Consider the following 23,854-nt stretch of genomic DNA (forward strand, 5'->3'; position numbering starts at 1 on the left):
GCCTCCTGCCTGTCATCCCCTCACTCTTTTATCTACTTTCAACTTCTCATGCTTCTTTGCTGTGGCCTTAAATATCAAGTATTGCCCACAGAAAACAAACGAGTTTAAAAAAAAAAAAACAACCCAGAGCCAAAACACTCTTCCTTGACCCTAGATTCCTCCTCTAGCAACATTCTAATGTCTCTTCTTATTCTCAACCATACTCCTTCAAAGGAGTCCACATGTGTCATACCTGCTTTACCAATTCTGATTCACTCCTTAATCCATTATGATCCGGCTTCCACACAACCCCCTCTTCCTATCCCACCATCCACCACCACTCTACTGAAACTGTTGTCAGTATGGCAACCAGTTATCTGATAAGCAAATACAATGGACATTTTTCAGTCATCGTCTTATTGGACCTCTCTAATGCATTTAAAACAGCTGATCTTATGGCTGATCACTGAGCTTTTCTAGTTCTTTTTATCTCGCCCATCATTCCTTTTCTGTCTCCATTCGAAGGCTTTTCTCCTCCCACCCTGTTCCTCAAGTTTCATTCTTGGCCCCCACACAGTTCTTCAACTCTACTCTCATTCATTCAAATATTTACTTACAAATACATTCATTCAAATATTTGGTTATTGTATCAGATACCATGGTAAGCAATAGAGACACAGAGAAGAATAAGAAAATCTGCATCCTTAAAGAGCTCATGGCCAAAAGAGCAAGACAGGTACCTAAAGTAGGGGGGAGAGAGGGGAAGGGAAGAGGGAGAAAGGGGAAGAGAAAGGGGGAGCGAGGAGGAGGGGGGAGTGAGAGAGGAAAGGGAGAGGTATTAAGCATGATAGACAGCATAAGCCACCACAATATGCTACATTTATAATAAACTTCACTCCCTAGGTTGATAGATTTGTCTCACTTTATCCTTGTGTTAAACTAGTAGCAATACACCATATATAGGTAGAAAACTCCATTTTTCCAGCTGAGGACATCAAAGTAACAGAAATATCAAGTGATCTGACTAAGGTTACAGAATTAGAAATATCTTGATTCTATCACCACTCTTTCTGACACGTGCAGAATTCACAGTACAAAATAAGACACCCTGAGGACCCAAGTCAGAAGGATTTGAAATGTCCCACCTTTTTCCTAAGATAAAAACCACCTCCATAACTGAATATAACTTCCGTCACCCTTTCTCACTAAGCATAGGAATGATCTACTTCATCTTTACTCATACCTCTACATTTGTAATGGGCAAGAAATCTGCTAATATAAAATTGGGTAAACAAATTAATGCCCAGAATAGCTAGAGGCAGGGAATATAAAGGTCAAGAAGTACAAGAAAGGAACAAAAAACGGAAAAAAACAAAAACAGATGATTGTGGAAGAGGGCAAGAAGAAACATGACTGAGGATAAAGCATTGAGCTCAGTAGGTATTGAAAGAACTGACTGGAAAACTAGGCAAAGCTGAACATCTATCAAGAAGGAAAAAGAACGTTCATGAAAAGTAAATCAAACATGGTTAGAACATCATGTGGAACTTTTTGCCCGAACCCACGAGTTATAGGTGGCAATACCAGAGAAGTTCCTACTGGCTCAAGGATTCTGGGTGAGAGTTTCCAATTGGTTTAGAAGCAGAAACAAGGTGGAACCAAAGAAGAGAAACAGACGTTTCATAAGTTGAACTATAGCTGGCAATTATCCTGTGAAAACTGTATTACACTATTTCACTGTTCCTCAGTTCTCCATTCCTAGTGTCATCCTACACTAGGAATGGAGAACTAAGATAACTCAAGTCATCTTTGACTCTTCCCTTACCCTGATTCCACATATCCAGTCCAAACCATCATCAAGTCCTATTGGCTATACTTCAAAGATCCATCAATTTTTTTCCATTACTACAGTAGCATCCTAACTAGCTTCCATTCCTGACCCCTGCTAACCCATATCCAGTGTAATCTTTTAAAAAGGCAAATCTTACCGTGTTACTCCCTTGCCTACTCTCCAATGGCTTGCAACTACACTTAAGATTAAAATTCAAAACTCATCTTAGCCTATCAGGTCATACAATGATCTGGACTTGGTCTACTGCCTCAGTCTGGTGGCTTAATCTGCACTGCATGTAATCAAGAAAGATGTATGAGGGCCTGGCCCCGTGGCGCAAGTGGTTAAGTGAGCACACTCCGCTACTGGCGGCCCGGGTTCGGATCCCAGGCGCGCACTGACGCACCGCTTCTCCGGCCATGCTGAGGCCACGTCCCACATACAGCAACTAGAAGGATGTGCAACTGTGACATACAACTATCTACTGGAGCTTTGGGGAAAAAAAAAAGAGGAGGATTGGCAATAGATGTTAGCTCAGGGCTGATCTTCCTCACCAAAAAAAAAAAAAAAAAAAAAGAAAGATGTATGCAACATTATTGTTAGCAACACCATTAACTGTTGCACTTATCAAACCGAAAAAACAAAACTGCAAGTAAAAAGTCCTATTAATGTTGATATCTGAAAACAAGGTTACTGATGCTCATTCTACAACTGTTGTAACTGTTCCACCAAGGCCTGTGAAATCCGGGTGGGGAAAAATCAGTGATTATAAATATTTCAAAAAATAAATTTCAAAATTAGATTACCCATATTATTTTTCCTTATAAAACAATATTTTGAGACATCCGAATTTATTATTCACTTACTTATAAAATGTTTTAACAAATATCATGCCCCTTCAATAAAAATGATAATTCTTGCTTTACTTCCTTACAGATTTGTTTGATTTATCAATGTCCAATTAAACCTTTGGAAACGTGTCACATGTACATCACATCATAAAAAATAAGAATCATTTTTCAAGAGAACAAACCAATCTGTATAATGGCTATTATAAAAATGTACTGCAGAAGTAGATGCCTTCCCTATCCCTCTACCAGGGCCAGCTGCACCGAGTCCCTACTGCTCCTCCCTACTTTAGTTGTCTTCACAGTTTTAGTTTCTACTACATGGGGGAAGGAAATGAGATTTGAATCAGAAAGGAGACTGGAGTTTTAAAACTGGATTATGTTTCAAAAACCTAAAAGCAACCAGAATGCTATGGAATCTGTCCAAGATGTTTTGATGGGAATCTAGAATTCAACAAAAGCATAGCTGAAAGAAGTGATTGGGGGAAAAAAAAAGATACCATTTTTGTTAATACCCCACTGAGCTGAGAACACTCAATTAGCACACAGAGTCAAACAGTATACATAATTTTATATCATGATTTTTCACTTAACAATAATACAATTTTCTCTTCTTAAAAAAATCTTCATGAGGCTGGCCCAGTGGTGTAGTGGTTAAGTTTGCGCGCTCTGCTTTTGCGGCCCAGGTTTTGCAGGTTCGGATCCCGGATGCAGACCTGCGCACTGCTTATCAAGCCATGCTATGGCAGGCGTCCCACATATAAAATAGAGGAAGATGGGCACACATGCTAGCTCAGGGCCAATCTTCCTCAGCAAAAAGAGGAGGGCTGGCAACAGATGTTAGCTCAGGGCTAATCTTCCCGACCAAAAAAAAACCAAAAAACAAAAAAAACTTCATAAATATCATTTATAATAGTTTCATATTTCCATTTAACTGATGTACTATAATTTATTCAATCATTACTCTATTGTAGGATATTGGTGCTGTTTTCAAATTTTAAGATTTGAATTGTAGTATCTGTTTCTTTAAATATAATTATTATTGTCATTACTAAATATCCACTGATCTATGGACAAAGGAAAACCTGCATTGCCAAAAAACCACACACCAACCTGATACCATTTATCTGTATTTCAAAAAAAAAAGACCCTAAATCAAATGAAAGAACAACAGAAGAAACTGGAGAAAAAGACGCCTGTCAAAAATAATAGAAAAAAATTAATATCCCTTCATATATAAAGAGTTTAGGCAAATCACCATGGAAAAACTAGGTGCTGAATGAATGGGAAAATAAATGAATAGATGATTTATATAAAATACAAATATCTAATAAAATATGAAAGAAGTTCAACATCACTAGTAATCCAGACATTAAATTTTAAATGAAAAATTATTTTCATCTATCAAGTTTGTTACTCACTTAATCATTCAATTTTATGGAAAATACTTAACACTAGCGAGTGTACATCAAGACAGACACTTGCACAGACTGCTGATAGAAATATAAAAATATAAATGATAACCTTTTGGGAAGAGAACAATGAGTATCAACAGTATTAAAACTTTACTCATCCAATGATTTCACTGACCATCCCATGAACAACTGGTCCTCAGGAAATAATCCAATATTAGAGAAAATGCTTTATATATAAAGATGCTTATCAAACTATTTAACAATACAGGAAAGAACTTACACTATGTTTATAAAGCAGATACAAGACTGGATGTGTACAACTATGTACAAAAGTATAAAAATACCAGAAAGATAGAAATTAAAGTGGTAATTTATCCTGAATGGGAGGATGAATAAAAATTTCTTTGACTTTTCTATAATTTTCAAATTTCTTGAAATTAGTATGCATTATTTTTATAATCAGAAAGAAAAAACATATCTACTAATGTATCCATCTCCTCATTTAGACTTGACAGTCCCTTGAAGATAAAGATTATCTCTTTTCCCTCCATCTCCCTCAGTGTTTAGTATTGTGCCTTACAAATAGCAGGCTTTTACAAATAGCAGCTACCTGTAAAATGAATTATCTTTAACATCTGCTTTAAGGACTAGTTAGTGGCATACCACAAGCCCTCTCTCCAGAAGTATCGACTTCTATTGTTAAAAGTTAGCATTAATTTGAAAATAAATTTTGAGAATAAGAACCACACGAGTTCTTTCAATAATGAACTGTGATTAATGTTTTAATCTAAGTAAAACAACTAATCTCTTGAAGATGATGGCTGACTAACTATATAACATCTTCCAACACTGAGAGTCTTTTCTTCTTCTTCATTCAAAGAAATGGTACAACCAAAATGGAGCCAAAATACAAGCAGCACAGGTCAAGTAGCAGCATAGAGAGAACTGGCCAAAGATTTCTTTCAGTGCAAGACCCTCAAAACCTTGTCTTGTCAGTATAAGACGAGAATTTCTATACAAACATTTTATTAATTAAATTATGAATGCTGTTACAAATGGATAAGACGGAGTTTTCTAAAGGATTCTGTTTACGGTAAAGAAAATTAATTGTTCGGAAAAAAGATTTATTTATTCTTTTACCTTGTCTGATTTAGAAGTTACATCAGGATGTAACTAAGGACAAGGAAAGTCTCTGAGGACGATGAATAATACCTTATTATTCAAAATGAGGAAAAGCTCATCCATTTCTTAGGCAGTTTAATAGCATTTGAAGCTCCAGATAAATTCTACCATATGCATAATACTATGAAAACTCACTGATATCACAAATTTTGACTATTTCCTACCTGGCACAACACTGCTGTTACTTTCATAATGACTATACCCAAACCCATAAATTCACATTTGCTCTAATACCACTTGTAACTGACTACTTCTGCTGTTTCACTATGGCATTGCTCTCACTACCCTTTATCTATTCACATAGTTACACCTCCAACCTTTAAGTTGAAATAACAACCTTTTTTTTTTTTTTTAAAACTTCAATTTTTTTTTTTTTTTAAAGATTTTATTTATTTTTATTTTTTCCCCCCAAAGCCCCAGTGGATAGTTGTGTGTCGTAGCCGCACATCCTTCTAGTTGCTGTATGTGGGACTCGGCCTCAGGATGAACGGAGAAGCGGTGCCTTGATGCGCACCCGGGATCCGAACCCGGGCCACCAGCATCGCAGCGCACGCACTTAACCACCAAGCCACAGGGCCGGCCCGAAATAACAACCTTTTTAAAGAGTCAAGTCTTCACTGTTCGAAAGGTGTTATGGTAAACGATCTGGGACATTTTCATTCATTTGAGATTATAGGTGATCAACTCCTGGATGGCCCACACAGTGGTTACACAAAGTGCTTATATAAACAAGATGTGTACAAAGAGAATATTCACCACTAATTCTAGGAAAATCAGTATACAATGCAGAAACTCACCTGAGTATAGAAGCCACTAGCTGCCTCTAGGAACAGAGAAAGGTTTGCCTGAACTTCACTCCGATTCGGGTTTGCTCGATTCTTTGCCTGGCCTTGTAGTGTTGTGATCTGATTCTTAAAGGCATGATTCCAGCTGAAAACAAAATGTAATTCTATTTGGTATAGCAGTGACTCACTGGGCAGACACTGGTCCCCCTGAGAACAAGAAAGAACTGTTTGTTATAATTATAACACACTAGACAGTAAACCTGTATTAAAGTTATTCACTGATTTAAATAACTTTATGTTCCCTTTTGAACAAGACTAGACATGCAGTAGAATCCAACTGAACTTAGTCAACACTTACCAAATGTTTGAATACTCAGATTGTGGCTTCAGCTATTAATGTTTTAGAGCTACTAGAGTTACAGCCTATTTAAGAATCCCAGTACAAAATCAGAACTACAGTGGCAAGATCAAAGTAAGCTATTCACAAATTTCCATACATTGTGCCAAAAAATAATTGAGTGTACCCTATCAAATGACATGCATAGGGAAAAAAAAGATTTCTTGTAAATATTAAGCCATATCTCTTATTTCCATAAAATCTATTTCTCACAGCATTCAGTTCTATTTCTTTTTCTTTTCTTTTTTTTTTCTTTTGTGAGGAAGATCAGCCCTGAGCTAACATCCATGCTAATCCTCTTTTTGTCAAGGAAGACCAGCTCTGAGCTAACATCTATTGCCAATCCTCCTCCTTTTTTTGCCCCAAAGCCCCAGTAGATAGTTGTATGTCATGGTGGCACATCCTTCTAGTTGTTGTATGTGGGACGTGGCCTCAGCGTGGCCGGAGAAGCGGTGCGTCGGTGCGCACCTGGGATCCGAACCCCGGGCTGCCAGTAGCAGAGCGCATGCACTTAACCGCTAAGCCATGGGGCCGGCCCTTCAGTTCTATTTCTATTTAATAGCTGGTTTATTTCTCTTGGAGTTAGTATTGTCTTTAGAGCTTGTATAAGCTCATTTTTTAACATTTCAATTTTGGCTATTTAAAATAAGAAACAACACAATGCTGAAATATGGCATACCAAAATCCTGTTACAAAATGACTTTCATTAATCAGGGTGTATAGACAATCATTTTAAATTCAGTTACGGTGAAATACAGTCACTCCCTCTCTAACCTGGAAATCAAAGGGAAAAAAAAACAAACAAAATAGAACTAGGATTGAGAGAAGATATTACTGGCTTGATTAAAGGAAGCAAATGCAGATAAAGGGTTTATGACCTACCTGGAAAGTACCTAATTCTTTATCCATGTCAACTTTTGAGGTTCTAGAGCACTAGGATTTTTAATGATTAATGAGGGCAATCACTCCCTCAGCCTTTCTGATGACATCTTATCCTTGACTCTAATATCATAGGTATGGATTTTGAGTGGTTGTGATTAAGCTCTATTACTAGATCTCCTAAAAATATAAAGTATTCAAGAAAGGTGTGGAAGACAGGAAAAACTAATCTTCACCAAAACTTAGGGTAATGGGCATTCCCAAATAGAATATTCTTAATTGACTTTTAATTTTCCATCAGGCAATGTCCCTGTTCCAATTTGCAGGGCAAGGCCTTCCACGAAAGGCATTTATTTACTCACTTGAGAATCTGGTCATCTGCCATTTCACTCCTCACAGAAAGAACGAGTGGAATAGCCTAAATATACAAAATCTTTCTTTAGTCTTATTAGGGGGGAAAAAAAGGAAATACCTATTTATTTGATTAAAAGGAAGAACTTTCCTTACAATGCAAACACATTTTCCATTGGGAGAAATTTATAGAATCACATTTACCAAAGAAAGATTTGTCTAAAGCCTACTCTTGAATTTCTTTTTTCGAATCATGGCTTAAATGTAGGACTGAATACAATACAGAGAATCCAAATACTGCCTCCTTAGTACTTGAAATATATACAGATTTGTTTTTATGATATATCTTAAAGACCTTAATAAAATTCAACTCTAAACATTTTCTCCTCTTGACACCTAAGACTGTATCCAAAGTAATACCAACGGTCAAATATTTTGTTTAAAAAAATCACAAGTATTAGAATTTTTTTTCTTTTCATTGAAAAAGCTTACTCTGAGATAGGTTAAAAAGAAACAATCAAATTGTTCTTTTCTGTTCTAAAGTCTTGGTGAGATTCTTGATTTTACAGGGACATCCCAAATGATAATACTTACAGATCCTGTTCTACTTTCTTGTCTAAAGCGTATTCCAAATCAGTGACTAGCATTTTCTGGTACAGGTCCTGCAGAGCCTGCCTGGATGTCCAGACCTCAGCTGGACCCAGCTTAGAATCTGAGTAACAAAACAAAAACAGAACAGTAGACAGATGAACAGATAGTTGTGACCATTATACCACACCAATGATTTCTTCCCCCTCCGTGCCCCAAAGCAAAAACATGCTTTAAGTATATACCATAGATTGCTGCAGAAGTTTTACACTACTACATTTCAAATGACTTTTACCTTTCGGCTAATGACTAAATCTGGTGTAAAATGCTTCTGTATTTAATAGTCTTCTAGCTTTAAAATAATATCATGACATGAAAAAGGCCAAAAAACAATGGTCCACCCTTTGGTTTTGGTTTGGATTTCTATGTACTCACATCATAGGAAGTCATATGCCTTATAATAAATCACTCCATTTGAAATGATGAACTGCCAAGCTGGTCTGTTTATTCTCATAACTATATCTCTTTGTCCAAGGCAGCTTTTTTCTTTATTTTGAATCATTCTCACAGTTGTCTTTACAGAATCCTTACCTCAGCTCACACCCCAGCAGTTGTTTGGGCATTCTGCTGTTACTCCTACTCTATATATGTCAAGCCAATAAAGCCATGACAGTGAGCATTATTTTAATGATTGGTAGACTACTTGCCAAGACACTTTTGTGAGCAATTCATACTTGCCATTTAATGTAAATGAGGACTGGGTAACAGACAGTGATTAAACTGCTCGAGATGCCAAATGAGAGACTGGGTGTTAGATGAAATCAGAAAGTCAGGCTCTGACTATACAAATACTGAATTGGGGCCATATTGAATTGCCAGAGTCCTATAAGGCACATTAGCCTTTCCGATTACTAGGCTTATGAGTGCGATAATTGACAGTGAGCTACCTTAATAGAAGAACTTACATAATGGACTTTTCGGTTATATATTTCCAACTGCTAGTTAGGTTGCCTGGTTGCCTTTAGTATTTTTTGTGTGTGTGTGTGAGGAAGATCAGCCTTGAGCTAACATCCACGCCAATCCTCCTCTTTTTGCTGAGGAAGAGTGGTCCTGGGCTAACATCCGTGCCTATCTTCCTCCACTTTATATGGGACGCCGCCACAGCATAGCCTGACAAGCGAGGCGTCGGTGTGCGCCCGGGGTTCCAAACCCAGGCCGCCAGCAACGGAGCATGCACACTTAACCGCTACGCAATGGAGCCAGCCCTGCATTCAGTATTTTGCTGCTGCACAATGGCATAATCTTCACTCTTCTTTAGGTGTGCTGTTAGTATCTACAGCCACCATAATCCTATTCTGCAAATAGTCTCCTGGATATTTGAGTTAATCCTCACAAGAGTTTGCTGGCTACTAAAAACAGGGTCTAGTATCAGCTTATTGGTCTCTTACTAAGTTGTTAGTGACAAATAGATTTATAGATTTGTTCAACCCTCCTTCAATTCATCAACGGCAGGGAAAGGACTATAAGGGATCATTAACTCTGATCTATCAGATAAACAATCATTTAAATGAGTAGACTTAATATCTTAGTTAACATTTCTGGGCAGCCAATGTTCCCTATAAAAGTCAAACTCTAAGCTTATTTACTGAGGGTGTTCAATATTTAAGAAAAAGTAAAAGGTATAGATAGCTTGACATTGCTCCATGCACAATTTTTGTTAGACAATACAGATCATGCTTACAATGCCAATACAAGCACATAACACAGCAGCTCAGAGCTGAGACTGATATCCATAGTATGGAAGATGATGACAATGATGTTAATAATGGGAAGAATTGAGGTGCTATACTAAAGAAACCTATAAAATGTGTTTTTGGTGGTTTTTTCTTTTTGCTTTTTTCCTTAAATAACATGACAATGAGATTACTCAGAAATTCTTTGAACAGTAGCCTGCAATTCTAGAAGCTGAGAAAAAGAAATCTAAATAGCCCATTTCCTCTTGATTGTAAATTTTGGCAAGAATGTTGGTTACCACAATAGTTTAACTCTTCTTTGTGGATTTCACTGCAGAACTAAATTCTTCAAAAATTAGAATGAGATCCATTATCATACATCTCTTTTACATTTTAGGATGGCATATGCTATTATAGAGAGCATACTGATCACTACATAGTTATTGTCATATATTTCCTAATTTTGGAGTAAAAATCACCTGCTCCTTTTAATGACTAAGTCCAGCTATTCTTTCAAAAACATCTTAGCTATTCTTCAAAACATAAAAAGAGAGGCAGAAAAGAAAGAAAGGTGGCAAAATAGCTCACTCAATTTTAATGATTTTCAGTAGAGTTTTCCCACAAATAATTTTCCTACTATTCAAGTTTGGGGAATTATAAACAGGAAGGTATGAACATAATACCATAAGATATTTGTGTTTATATGATACATGAATTATTTTTTCTGTATGTCTTAAATCGTTGATAAATAGTTCATAAAAATTAAGTGCTTATATGTATTAAATTAGGTAATATTCAATTTAATGTAGCACAGATTATATATAATTCTTGACAGATCATCTAAGTAAGAATTCAAGATACAAAAACAATAAACATTTAAAGCAAATAGTATGTATCATCTCTTTTGGCAACTAGGACAGTCTTACAAGTAATATAGGAAAGATGATACCCTTTCCTTAATTTAATGGTATAAGGTAGTTGTGAAAAGCAAGCAAACCAGCCAAATACCTGTCATGTCAGCCTTCAGGACTTCTGCCTGCCTAAAAAAGGGAAAAAAGAACATCAGTTAGAAACAAACTAGGCCTACCCAACATAAATAACACGAGAAGTCAAAAGCTAAGTGAAATCATATACTACAATACGGATGCATAGCGGCTCTATTTGTGGCTGCAGTGTCCCTGCTTTAAACATGCAAGGTAGCTCTAGGTCTCAGCAAATTGATGCCATTACTTAAAAGTTTACAGGGTCATCATGAACTCTTTTACTGAACAGAGTTCACTTTCTCGCTATTTTCCTCCAAATCTGATATATTTAAGATAACATTAGGGGCCGGTCCCGTGGCTTAGCGGTTAAGTGTGCGCACCTCGCTACTGGCAGCCCGGGTTCGGATCCCGGGCGCGCACCGACGCACCGCTTCTCCGGCCATGCTGAGGCGGCGTCCCACATACAGCAACTAGAAGGATGTGCAGCTATGACATACAACTATCTACTGGGACTTTGGGGAGGAAAAAAAAAAAGGAGGATTGGCAATAGATGTTAGCTCAGAGTTGGTCTTCCTCAGCAAAAAGAGGAGGATTAGCACGGATGTTAGTTCAGGGCTGATCTTCCTCACAAAAAAAAAAAAAAAGATAACATTAAATGATACTCATGAAATAAAAAATTTTGCCTCAATGCAGTCAGGAAATCCTATGTTTCTCAATTCACTAGCCACTATAACTATTTCATATCTCCATTCTCCTCATGCTGCTGATTTCTGCCTCCTTCCTCAGCCCCAACCCCTTTAAGTAAAGGACAGCCTCACACCTCAGGAAAAACAATGCTCTGTCACTAAATACTTACTACTACATTCACGCAGCCCACTTTCTTTCTCTTGTTAAAACACTAGAGGTACTGTACCTCTCAAGATCAGTAATTCACTTAGGTATGCTCTTTCTAGCTTTTCATAAGGACTTCTGCTCCCTTAATTATCCCTTCCCCTCTTTCAATAATTTTGTAACTTCCCTCTCTACTGGATCCTTCCTTCTCTTCACTATTTAAACATGCCCAAGTCTCTCATAAATTTTAAAACCTTCTGTCCCAGATTCTCCTCTAGCCGCTTTTCTCTCGCCCAAATTTTTCAAGAATTGCCTGTATTCAATAGGTCTAAAACTGAACTCATGACCCATCCTCACCCACAGCCCTTGTTCCCTTTCTAGTGTTTTTTACCTTAACAAATGTATCATGGCTTTCCAGTTGTAAAGAGCAGACATCTGGAAGTCATCCACAACAACTTTCTCTCAAATCTCTGGTAATCTCTCAATTTCAGAGAATTTTACCTAATAAATATATTTTGAATCTGTTGATTTTCCTTTACTTCCTCTTCAGTCACTCTCATACAAGTTACAACCATCCCTTGCCTGGACTACTGCAAAGCCACCAAATTGTTTTCTCCATTTCACTCTGTTTTCCCCACTGCTGTCAGAGGGATCTTTTAAAAACGCAAATCTGACCTTACCAATTACCCAATTAAAACACTTTAATGATTTCCCACTGCTCTTAGGGTAAAAAACAACAACTTTATTCAAGTGTCCTACCCTTTAGTAGTCTTGTGCACTCTAAAAAGAGTCTCTGCATTCTACTTCTAGCATTATGTATTCTCTTCTCCCCTTGATCTCTGTGCTCCAGTCACTGGACTTCTAGTTTCTCCAACGTGCTCTGTTCCCTTCACACTTAGAGCCTTTGTAAAGAAGAGTCCCTCTGCTAGGAACACCTTCTTCTCTTTTGTCTGGTTAATTACTACTCATCCTTTGTCTCAGTCAGAGACATTACTTCCTCGTGAAGCCTTTCTTGAACCCTAACAGATGAAGGATATTCCTGTTTTATGCTCCCAAAGCACTTGTATTTTTTCTTCATAATACATATCACTGATTTTAAGAATGCTCACCATCACAACCCCTATGCCTCCTGCCACAGGGGCTAGCACACATTGGGCATTCAATAAATACTTTTTTAAGTGAAAAAAGGAAAAAGGATAAATCATGTTTGTATACTCTATTTAAGAAGGTAAGTATATGAACTTAAGAGATTTCCATTCTTAAAAACAAAATTTGACATAAAAGCTAGAAAACATTCATAAATTCTAAAATTTTTACTATAAATGTTTTACATAATTTATTAGGTATACAGTATCAGTTGTGAATTTTAGTTTCATCAAAACATTAATGTGAATCTTTTCACTTTCTTAGCCTTTAAAAAGATATTCATTTTTAAAAATTAAGTGTTCAAACAACAGAATCACAATAGGGTGGTAGAGAGATAACCACAAACCATACAAGAACTATCAGTATAAATGAACAACACTAAACAAACAGCTATACTTAGTCCTAAAATGTAGCATCACATCAAATTCCATTATCCATACAATGGAAATTCCATTATCCATACATATCACTGTTTGCTTTGGGTTTAAACTTTGGCCACTAAAAAAAAAAAAAAAAAAAAATCTTCACAAGGTTGTTGGCTTATGCCCTTAAAACCTAAGATCATACAACTTAATAAGGAATGCCATATATCTTATCCTGCCACTGTCACAACAACATCCTCTTTCCTCCTCCTCAAAAATCCTACTGGAGTATTAATTTATGAACTTTGTACTGAGAAAGCCAGTGCTAATTATGCATCTTTACTGGATTCAAGAACCTTTTCATTCTGTCCCTGAGCTGCAAAGTTACAAAGGATATGTTTTACTATGCTTCCATATGCTAGTTAAAAATTCGTACAGTATATACAGGATATCTTATTCTTAGGATCATGTGTCTAAAGGTTGTTTTCTCATTCCAAGCAAGATTTGCTTGTAAAGATGAGCAAATATCATTTCAGTATGCTAACATCTGCCTAATGAGGATATCAACTTCCAGTCAAACGAAGACCATATTGAGCATATAACAGGAACTGTTTACAAATAATCTGCTTCTCTTATATGCTGTCAGTAAGAGAAGAACTATAATTTTGGCAGATTCTGGAACAGGCTTCGATTGATAAACAAAGATCAAAATTTTACTCTGTATTTTTATATACTATGATCTATCCAAGAAAAATTGTAAAACTAAAAATTCAAGCACGAACAAAAGTACAAAAATGTCATTAAAACTATCTGAAATAAATGTTAAAGTATTTTGAAATTCCAGGAGTTTTGATCCTCGGTATGACAAGGGTAGAGGTGATGATCTCTGTGCACAGCTCTTTCCTAGGTTCTGAAAGACATACATATTAAAGACTAAAATAACCTTGCTAAATTAAATTGATGAAAAAATAGCTAAATGGAAAATATAACGACCCTGGGAGATAGCTACTATTATTCTCATTCTATAAACAAGGAAATTGAAGCTCTGAAATGTGACATAATTTGTCCATAGTCACAAAGCAATGAGGTACAATTAAGTACAAACTTCATTATTTCTGACTTCAAAGTCTAGGTTATTTCTATTTCTTTCAAATTAGAATAAAAAATTCTATGACACAAAAAGCTAACACAGACTTAGCTAGTTCGGTTTTGTGCTCAAAACTCAATTAAACACTAACATTTAAGTCAACTAGGCTAAATTAAAGATCTGTTCATAACAGAAAATAAATTATGTCTGAGATTTTTATTAGAAACACCACCAGAAGTAAAATTCATATTCTAGTGCAGTGGTCAGCCTGTGGGTGAAATTCCCTCCTTCACCCTGGATCTATTTTTGCAAATAAATTATACTGGAACACAGTCATGCCCATTCACTTACATATTGTCTATGGCTGCTTTCTGCCAGAAGGGCTGAGTTGAATAGTTGAGACAACAATCAATGGCCCAGCAAACCTAAAATATTTATTATCTGGCCCCTTTACAGAATTGTTTGCTTCTCCTGCTCTAGGGAGTACTTGATCAAAAAAATGAGAAGTAAAATATCTATAAGTTCCCAAAGCAAATAGTTTTCTCATATGAGGAATCATCAATAATAGTTTCCTCAGAGTAAAGATGTACTTTTATTAGGTAATATCATAATCTTCTCACAAAGAGACAATGTTAAAAAACACAGTCTCATGTAATAGGAAAGTCAGTACTTGTAGGCCATGCTATATTATTTTACGGAATTAATTTGCAAACTGTTTAAAACATAGTTAGGTTTATACACTATTATCCACTACCTCTTCCTTTTTTCTGTGTACCAAAAATACCCATTTAGACAGGTGACAGAGTTAAACTAAGAATTATCTCACAAGAGGCATCCCAAACCCCCCACCGCTACAAAATTATTATTCTTTTTTTTATAGTACATAATATACAAGAAATCACATCAATAGATAGGTGATCTTATACCAACTGCTTTCATAAAGATTAGCACAAAATTGGCTATTTGATTATTTTACTTTATAAAGAAAAAAAATACTATACCTCAATTGACCTACTGGTTTTGTTAAAGGTTGATACAGTTAAAGATAAATATTACAGTTTATAGCCAATGCTTGTATAAAGAGATAAGAGTTTTAAAGTGTTTTCTCTTGGTAGAAGGTGTGGCAACGAGTTCCTTTTTATTCTTACTTTAGGCTGAAGGAATTAATGAAAAAATGAATAAACCAAGAATGCAAGAATTAAAATCATCATGCCTTCAATAATAAAACAGCATTATTAGTTATAAAATATAAAGCTTTAAGAACACTAAATATACTGTCAGTTCTTAAATAATAACAGAAATTAAGCACTTCCATCAAGCAATAAAAGTGTTTTAAGACTGAATAAAATCTGAAACAGTCAGTGATAATCAAATATGTTGAAAGCTAACAATTTGAAACAATACTCTTAGACACATCAAGATCTATAAATACATTTAATGCATTTTAATGCACTAGGTACTAAAATTGCTAACCCTGTATATAACACTTACTATCACCAGACACTATTCTAAGGGCTTTACATAAAGTAATCATTTAATCCACACTATGTACTATTATTGCCCCCACTTTATAGCCGAACAGACCTAAGAAGATAGAGGTTAAGTAACATGTCCAGGATCATCAAGTTAGTAAGTAGTAGAGACAGCATTTGAACTCAATTAGTTTGGTTCCAGAGGCTAACTCCTAACCATTATATCATAGTTCCTCTTTTATACAAGATTTTAAGAAAAAAAAAAATCTGGAATGTTTGATAGCCCATAGAACTGGGACTTTCAATACTTAAACATTTCATGATCTTTTTTTTATAATGTCACTAGAGGAAAAAACCCAAAAATTAATGGTTATTTTCTTTAACAAGTGTCTTCATTATACATAGCACTTATATAACAATGCAAGGTAACAAATACAGGATAATCTCTCTTAAGAACACACATTAAGATTCATGGTTTAAAAATATAACATATTTCCAAATCAGGGGCAGATACAATGAAAGATTCGTTCTACCTGAACTCCCAACCCCCTTTCTCCTATGAGCAGAACACAAATATAAGCCAACATCTTCTAACTCACAGTTGCTAAGGAAAGGCAAATCAGCCTCTTGTTTTGCGAAGCGAGGCTAGAGTACTTTTTTGGAAATTTAAATAAAAGCCAGGGCAGGTTCTATTTCTATTTAATTTGTTTACTTATTTCCATGGAGTACTAAGGAGTATTTGAGATAATAACAATAGTCATCAATTATAATCATAAACATAATAATGTAACCATAATTATTTGTGCTAAATAATAGGTCAGAAACTATAAAGTAAGTGTGTGTTTACACACACAGGCACATATACACAATCTAGAGATCTCTAAGATATCACTAAGTCTCATGGTATTAATCAGGAAAAAATAAATCATATTGCTCTACTATTGAGTCTCATGTAGAAAAGAACATCTAGGGAAGATGCTACTCCTAAAGGAGTTTTTTGCAGTAAGAGATACTAAAAATACTAACTTGCTTTCTCTCTATGGCATTTTACAGTTTGCCATGAATTTTCAAATCTCCTGACACTCCAGTGCTACATATTACAACATTCACTCTACAATCTATATTATTTGAAAATGTGTACCTAGATTATTAAGGGCCAATTCTGGTCTGGGAATCTCAAAGGATGAGAGGGAGTTACCTTTCCAGGCAGAGAAAATAGCAGAACAATAAAAGCAAAGCTAAGCCAGTAAAGGAGGTAGACTGGAGCATAAAACACAAGGTAGGAAGCTACAGGAGATGAGCTGGAGAACCAAGGCAGACAGCAGATTGTAATGCCTTGCATGACATGTTAAGGAGCTCAGACTGTCTTTCAACTAATAGGAAACCAGTGCTGAGTTTGAAGCAAGGGCATAGCATGTCAGAGCTGCATTTTTAAAAGATTACAATAACAAGATGCATGGAAGTTGGATTTTAAAAGGGCAAGACTGGAAGCGAGGAAGTGATAATATAGATGGATGGAAAAACCTAGATTCAAGAAGTAAAATCAGCAGAAGGAAAGATAAAGCAGAGGAAACAGTTTAAAATCATTCCCAATGATCGTTAGCTTGGATAGCTAGGTATATGAGAAAGTGGAGGTGTGTATGCAGGCACTTAGAGATGAATGTCAAGCACAGGGGAGACGTCAAGACTAGGGATACAGGCTGGAGTGATTAGCACATTGACGGTAGTTTAAACCATGAGAGTAAATGTAATTGCCCAGAAAGGCAAAAGGGTGGAGCTAGCTCCCTATCTTCATTTTTGAGGGGCAAATAAAGTCCCTGAAGAACACCAAGAAGAAACTATCAAACAGGTATATGAGGGCAAAAGAAGAGTGGCATATGGAAAAAGACAAAAAAGAAGAGTAGTCAACAATATCAAAGGAGGCAGAAAAGTACTATGAGGACTGGAAATTGTGCTGGATTTGTTGAAATAAGGGTCAACAATAGCCTTGTCAGGGAAGAGACAATGTCAGATTGCATGGGGTTGAAGAACAAATGAGAGGGAGAAGTTTAAGTCAACTCCTAAGACACTAGGCAGTGAAGCAAAAGGGAACCATGGGTAAAGAAAAGTTTCTTTTTTTCAATGGGAGAGACCTGAGCATGAGACCTAATGAAGACGAGAAGCTAGGAGAAAGAAATAGGTTGAAGATACAAGAAAGTGAGAACAAAACTGATAGAGCATGGTTCTGGAAGAGATGGAAGGACATGAGAATGTGATTTGTAAGGCAGGAGGTAAGATTGGCTTTGAAAAAGAAGCAGGATGAAATTGGAGCGAGGTTAGATAGAAATGCACTAGGAGAATTTGGCCGTAGTATGGGGTGGAGAGATGTCAAGAGAATTCACAGATACACTGCCTCAATTTCAGAGATAAAGTATGAGATTAGATCAGTATCTGAAAGTTTGAGGGAGATAAACTGAGGAGAATGATGAATCTTCGGGATAATTACAAAATGAATAGGAAAGGGAACCTTACTAAAGGCAAAAAAAGAATTGAGAGAAAGTTGAGAACCATATGGATTAGACAAAGGAAAAACTAATATGAAAATATATCACAATACGGTCATGCACTGCTTAACGACGGAGATATATTCTGAGAAATGCATCGTTAGGCAATTTCGTCGTTGTGCAAACATCATAGGGTATACTTATACAAACCTAGATGGTATAGCCTTCTACACATCTAGGCTATATGGTACTAATCTTATGGGACCACTGTGGTATATGCGGTCCGTTGTTGACTGAAATGTCGTTATACGGCACATGACTGTATCAACAGATAAATGGGCAGAGGACCAAACTGATAATTCAAAAAAGGAAATACAACTAGTAAGTGCAAACTAAAACAGGTAAATATTTTTACTGTAAATGATCAAAATAACACGCATGCTAGCCTTAATGATGGCAGGTACTACTTACTTACTTTTAAGGAACTCAAGGTAAAGTGGAAGATATAAAGACATATACAGATAATTTCAAAACAACATGGTTGAGGACAAGGATAGAGATATATGCCTAGAGTACAACTGGAGAAAGAGAAGAGGTACTGGGAACGAGGGAAAAGATTGTTCCATGCTGTATCCCTAACACCTAGAATAATGCCTGGTATGTGGTAGCTGTTCACTAAAATTTGGTTGAATTAATGAACGCTAAAATGTGCATCACACAAGAGGCAATTTTGTGTAACAGAAAATGATATACAATAAGAAAGACTTAGTTCTGAATTTGGGTTTCCTACATATTAGTAGTGCCTCCTTGAAGCTTCTTTCCAAGAAACCTCAATTTCCTCATCTGTGAAACAGGGATACAAACTCTCAGAGTTGCTATGAGGAATAAATAAGACAAGTAAGTTATATAAAAGAACCTAAGCGATAACTCCAAGAGGTAGGGGTAATCCGACTGTGACATGAATACTTCAGTGACCACCAAATTCCTTTCACTAATCTGGTTACTGACATAGGATCCTTTCTGAAGCAGTACACTGGGTTGAAGAAGACAACATTCCAAGTGGAGGTCAAAAACCCTAGGTCATTTACCACCATATAATGCTAAGTAACAAAAGAAAAACTAAAAGTCATGATGACCACATTCTTAGTATGCATAGAAAATAAGACCAGAGATAGATACATAAAAACTGCAAAACAATTTATATTATTTTCTTTTTCACTTCTCTCCAAACATTAGTTTTGATTACATAACTATAAATTACAGAAATGCCATGATAATTGATTACAGACTCTAAATTCATCTGTTAAGAATTAACTAATAGCCTAATAATACAGTTTGATCACTTAGTATTTGCCAGGTCCTGTTTACATGCTTTCATATATTACCAAATCTTTCTTTCACAACAAGTCTGTCAGCTAAGTAATAATATTATCCTCATTTTGCTGATGAGGAAATGGGGGCACAGAGTGGTTAAATAACTTGCCCAGTCATACAACTAGGAAATGGCAGAGCTTGGGTTGCACCCTGTAGTCTGGTTCCAGAGCTCATAAGCATTATACAATAAAGCAGGTCTTCTGGAGTGGTCTGGCTATAGGTGTCACTGTCATGTTATCAACTTCTAGCAGCAACTATCACTTCTCATTTAAAAGCCACATCTCTGAGATCAAGCACCTTCACACATTCTGTCATTAAAATGGATACAAGCTGCTATGACAAGAGTTACTAACTAACCATGTGGTTAGACAGGGCTGCTCTAGCATACTATCATATACTTATTACCATAGGCACCTAGGAGGTCTGACTGCGTCCATGCTGACATAGAGAACCAAGAGCTGTTGCTCCCCATACTCAAATGAACAGCTTTTACACATGTAACCCAAAACACAGGAATTTTCATTCTAAAGGATAATGTACAAGACGGATCACATGTCCCTATGCTTATCATAAATATTCAGAGATCTCATATATAAACAAAAATTCCTTCAATTTACTTTAGCAAATATTTTAAAAATTTCCTTGGACTACAAGACATAAATGCTCATGACAAAGTAAACATATGTCAAAGCTCTCATGAAGCCACATAAGTAAAAAAAAAAAAAAAAAAAACTTTAGCACTCCCCTCCCCCATCTCGGCCAATCTCAAATGCTTCAGAAAGTCTCTAATTCTATTAGTGTTCATAGAATATGAATAAATTAACACACATCTCTAAAAGGAATACAAACATGTAGAAATCCCTTGTAATTTTTATCCTACCTAATATTACTTGATTTCAGATGCTCCTCTGATTTCAAGTTTCCGGTCCTCATCTGGGACTTAAATGAAACGTTTTCTCCCACAATGACTATCTGCAAGAACATCCAATTTCTCATAAGGTAGAATGGTTTAAGACATTCTAGATAGAGAGGAGGAAAATATGAGTTAACCCACAATAACAGAGAACCCCCTTGAAGAAAATTAAATTATTTCTCTTTATTTGAAATGATTTAATGTCAAAGGCAAAGGAAAAATAACAAAGCCCTTTTTCCCTTTTGTGTTTAGTTTCTTAGAATACACATTTTAAAATTCTGTTTTGTGTATTTCTAACATTCTAGTTTTAGATCGAAATGTTATCCTAATTTCCCTCCCTGTCTAAAAGCTGAGTGAGTCCTACAGGACAAACAGATAGCAGTTACCCAGCAGGGTTCTTGTAGTATCAAGGTGAGAGTGCCCTGTAGAACACAGGAGCAGATGGCTGGTCCAAACTGGACTGCTTACTGAAGTAAAAACATGTAAAGCAATTAAATCACATTATAGGTGGTATGAATAATGCTTAAATTCTAAGACCAGCTGAAAATGACAGGTTTTTAGATCTTCACTCACACACTGAGAACGATTTGATCATTTCTATGTGCTAGATATAGTGTTAAGGACTGGGTATACAATGATGAACAAAACAGATATGGTCCCTGCCATGGATTTAAAATCTACTGTGGAGACAGACCAACAAGAAAGGAGGAAACAGGAAAAGGTAGTGGTTAAAAGCACGGGCTTGGGTGTCAACACTGTCTGCATTCAGTGGCATGCCGAGAGTAAGTCAAGCCACAGGAAAAACAGCACAATTTCTTTGGGACATATATTTAACTCAAAGATTCGGAACAAGTAAGTTAAGTAATTATTATTGGCTACTGATAATTGCTTACATTTACAATTATTATGGGGCAGATGTTCTAACACGTTCTGCAAGATCTCATAGATTGGGAGTATAATGTAGTGGCTAACTGCCTTGTATGCAGACTGCCTGGGTTCAAACCAAGCTCTGCCACTTACTAGCTGTATAACCCCAGGAAAACTACTTCTCTATGCCCCAGTTTTGTTAGAAGTAAGAAGGAGATAATAAAAGTACCTACCTCATTGAGATTTTTTGAGGATTAAATGAGGTAATAGAAATAAAGCACTTAGGAGCATTCCTTGGTACATAAGCCCTCAAAAAAAGTTAGCTATTATTGTCATTATTATCATTACAGATATTATTACTCCTCCTAACAATCCTAAGATGTAAATGCTATTATTATCCTCATTCTATAAATTAGGAAATTGAAGCTAAGAACTCTCATTAATCAATTCTAGAATAGAAGACAAAGTTATTCTTAAGTTTTAACAATAAAACACCAGTCTTAAATTTCAAACATGCAGGAGGTCTATGCAGACTTTGTCTCCATACTTCCAAAGCATGTATTCAATCTCCTGAGACTTTAGTTGTACTTTTACTGGAAAAGACTGAGAGAAAATACCTCATGATAAAACCCAAGCTCCTTAGCACAGCATTTAAGGTCCCACAGCTCCCCCACTTTACACTTTATGACCCAATAAAACTAAATTACTTTTAGTTCCTTGTTATTTTGCCCTTCAGTGTCTTTATTCATGCTCTGTCACTCAACCTGGAATGCCCGCCCTCTTCCCTCCCTGTCTGGTTAATCCCTTCTCTTATTTTAAGACTCAGCAACTCCTGTAAGATGGCCTTGGCTTGGCCAAGCACTCCCAGTGCATCTTAATGCCCACTTCAATTATAGCACTCATCGCACTATGATGAAGTTGTTTACCCACTTCCTCCACTAGAGACTGTCCTATTCAACCTTATATATCCAGTGCCTAACAATGCCTGCGAGACTACAAGTTGTTCAAATAAATTTATGTTAATTTGGACTAAACAGTCTTTCAAAAGGCCAAGACCCTAAAAATTCAAGGTTTTTCAAAATCTGAATAGCTTCAATAGTCTTCCAGGAAAACAATTTGAAAGATTTTTCATCTGAGAACCAAGAATAACATACTTCCTTTTAAGTTCAGAAAATCTACTATTTTATACAGTCAGTTAGAGGTGTCCATGCTCATTACTTGGGTCTCTGAAATTCAGATTTTCTTTTCTTCATATTGGGATCTATACAACAATCCCTGTACCTTCCTGAAATAAAATACAAGATAATATAAATCACTTATTTAACAAATTAAAAATGAATAACTAAATGCCTTACAGGTAATAGAGAGGAAAAATAAAAGGAAGGCAATTTTTAATAAAATTAGTATCTCAATATATAAACGGTCAGGTAAGACTACCCTTGAAGACATAATAAAGTAATCAATGCTTGCACATACTTACAATGGTAAAAGAAGGATAACAGAATTCCAAACCAAGATAAGAAAATGAAAGCAAAAATTTGAGTAGATGCTAGAATTAAAATGAGTGTTAATGTAAGTAATAACAGACCAGACTTATTGGAAGTGGTAAGAATAAGAGAAAAATAACTGACACTGACAATATGACATGACAAAGTACGGAGCTGATTTGAAGAAAACAAGGGTGTGACCATATCCTTTGATAAGTGACAGGGAACAAAAATTAGACTGGAAAAAGAAACAGCAAACAGTCTTTTATATAAAGTAAAATACCACATAATTTAGGTTAGGGACAAATAAAGTACAACTTTCCAACTTGGAGTAGGGGGATAATATGGGAGATGGACAAGTTAATTAATTCAAACAGCTAGCAACAATATTTAAGATAGTGTCTGATTTAACTAAATAAAAGAATCTGTAAATTATTATGGTACATATAGTATTTCCTACTTCTAGGTGGTCTCTGAAATTAAAAAATAAAAGACACAAAAACGTCAAATTTGATTTTTCCACCAAAGAACTACTATTTAGCCCATACTTCCAGACATCAGTTTTATCTAGTCAGGTTCCTTTTTTTTCTTTATTATTTTCCTATCTGACTAAAGAAAGGGATGCTGTATTATAATTATAATCATAATCACATAATTTAACAAATTAAACCTGATACAGATCGTAGAGGGCTTACGGAGGACTGTTATATTAATGGCCCCCAATGAATCAAATACCTCCTGGCATCTGCACCCTTGTGAACTCCCTTCACACAGTGACCCTGGGCTTGGCCATGTCACTTACTTTGGCCAATTGGACTCAGCAAATATGACACAAACAGAGGCTTGATAAGCACTTATATA

At 36.0% G+C, this 23,854-nt stretch overlaps 1 protein-coding gene across 6 annotated transcripts in view; it reads right to left on the reverse strand.

The window, feature by feature from the left end:
- Positions 1–23,854, reverse strand: part of SMG7 (SMG7 nonsense mediated mRNA decay factor) — an 81,616-nt gene that overhangs the window by 26,997 nt on the left and 30,765 nt on the right. For 4 of the 6 annotated variants that reach the window (XM_058539902.1, XM_058539899.1, XM_058539900.1 and 1 more), the window contains exons 2-5: positions 20,607–20,745; positions 10,997–11,028; positions 8,262–8,379; positions 6,053–6,185 (exon numbers count right to left, since the gene is read on the reverse strand). In XM_058539902.1, coding sequence (XP_058395885.1) covers positions 6,053–6,185; positions 8,262–8,379; positions 10,997–11,028; positions 20,607–20,722 — 399 coding nt within the window. In that variant the 5' untranslated portion in view covers positions 20,723–20,745. Of the gene's footprint in view, positions 1–6,052; positions 6,186–7,678; positions 7,735–8,261; positions 8,380–10,996; positions 11,029–20,606; positions 20,746–23,854 lie in introns of those variants that run through there. The other 2 variants (XM_058539898.1, XM_058539901.1) reach the window with 2 other exon arrangements.

This window comes from Diceros bicornis, chromosome 4 (assembly GCF_020826845.1).
Source record: "Diceros bicornis minor isolate mBicDic1 chromosome 4, mDicBic1.mat.cur, whole genome shotgun sequence".
Taxonomy (NCBI): Eukaryota; Metazoa; Chordata; class Mammalia; order Perissodactyla; family Rhinocerotidae; genus Diceros; species Diceros bicornis.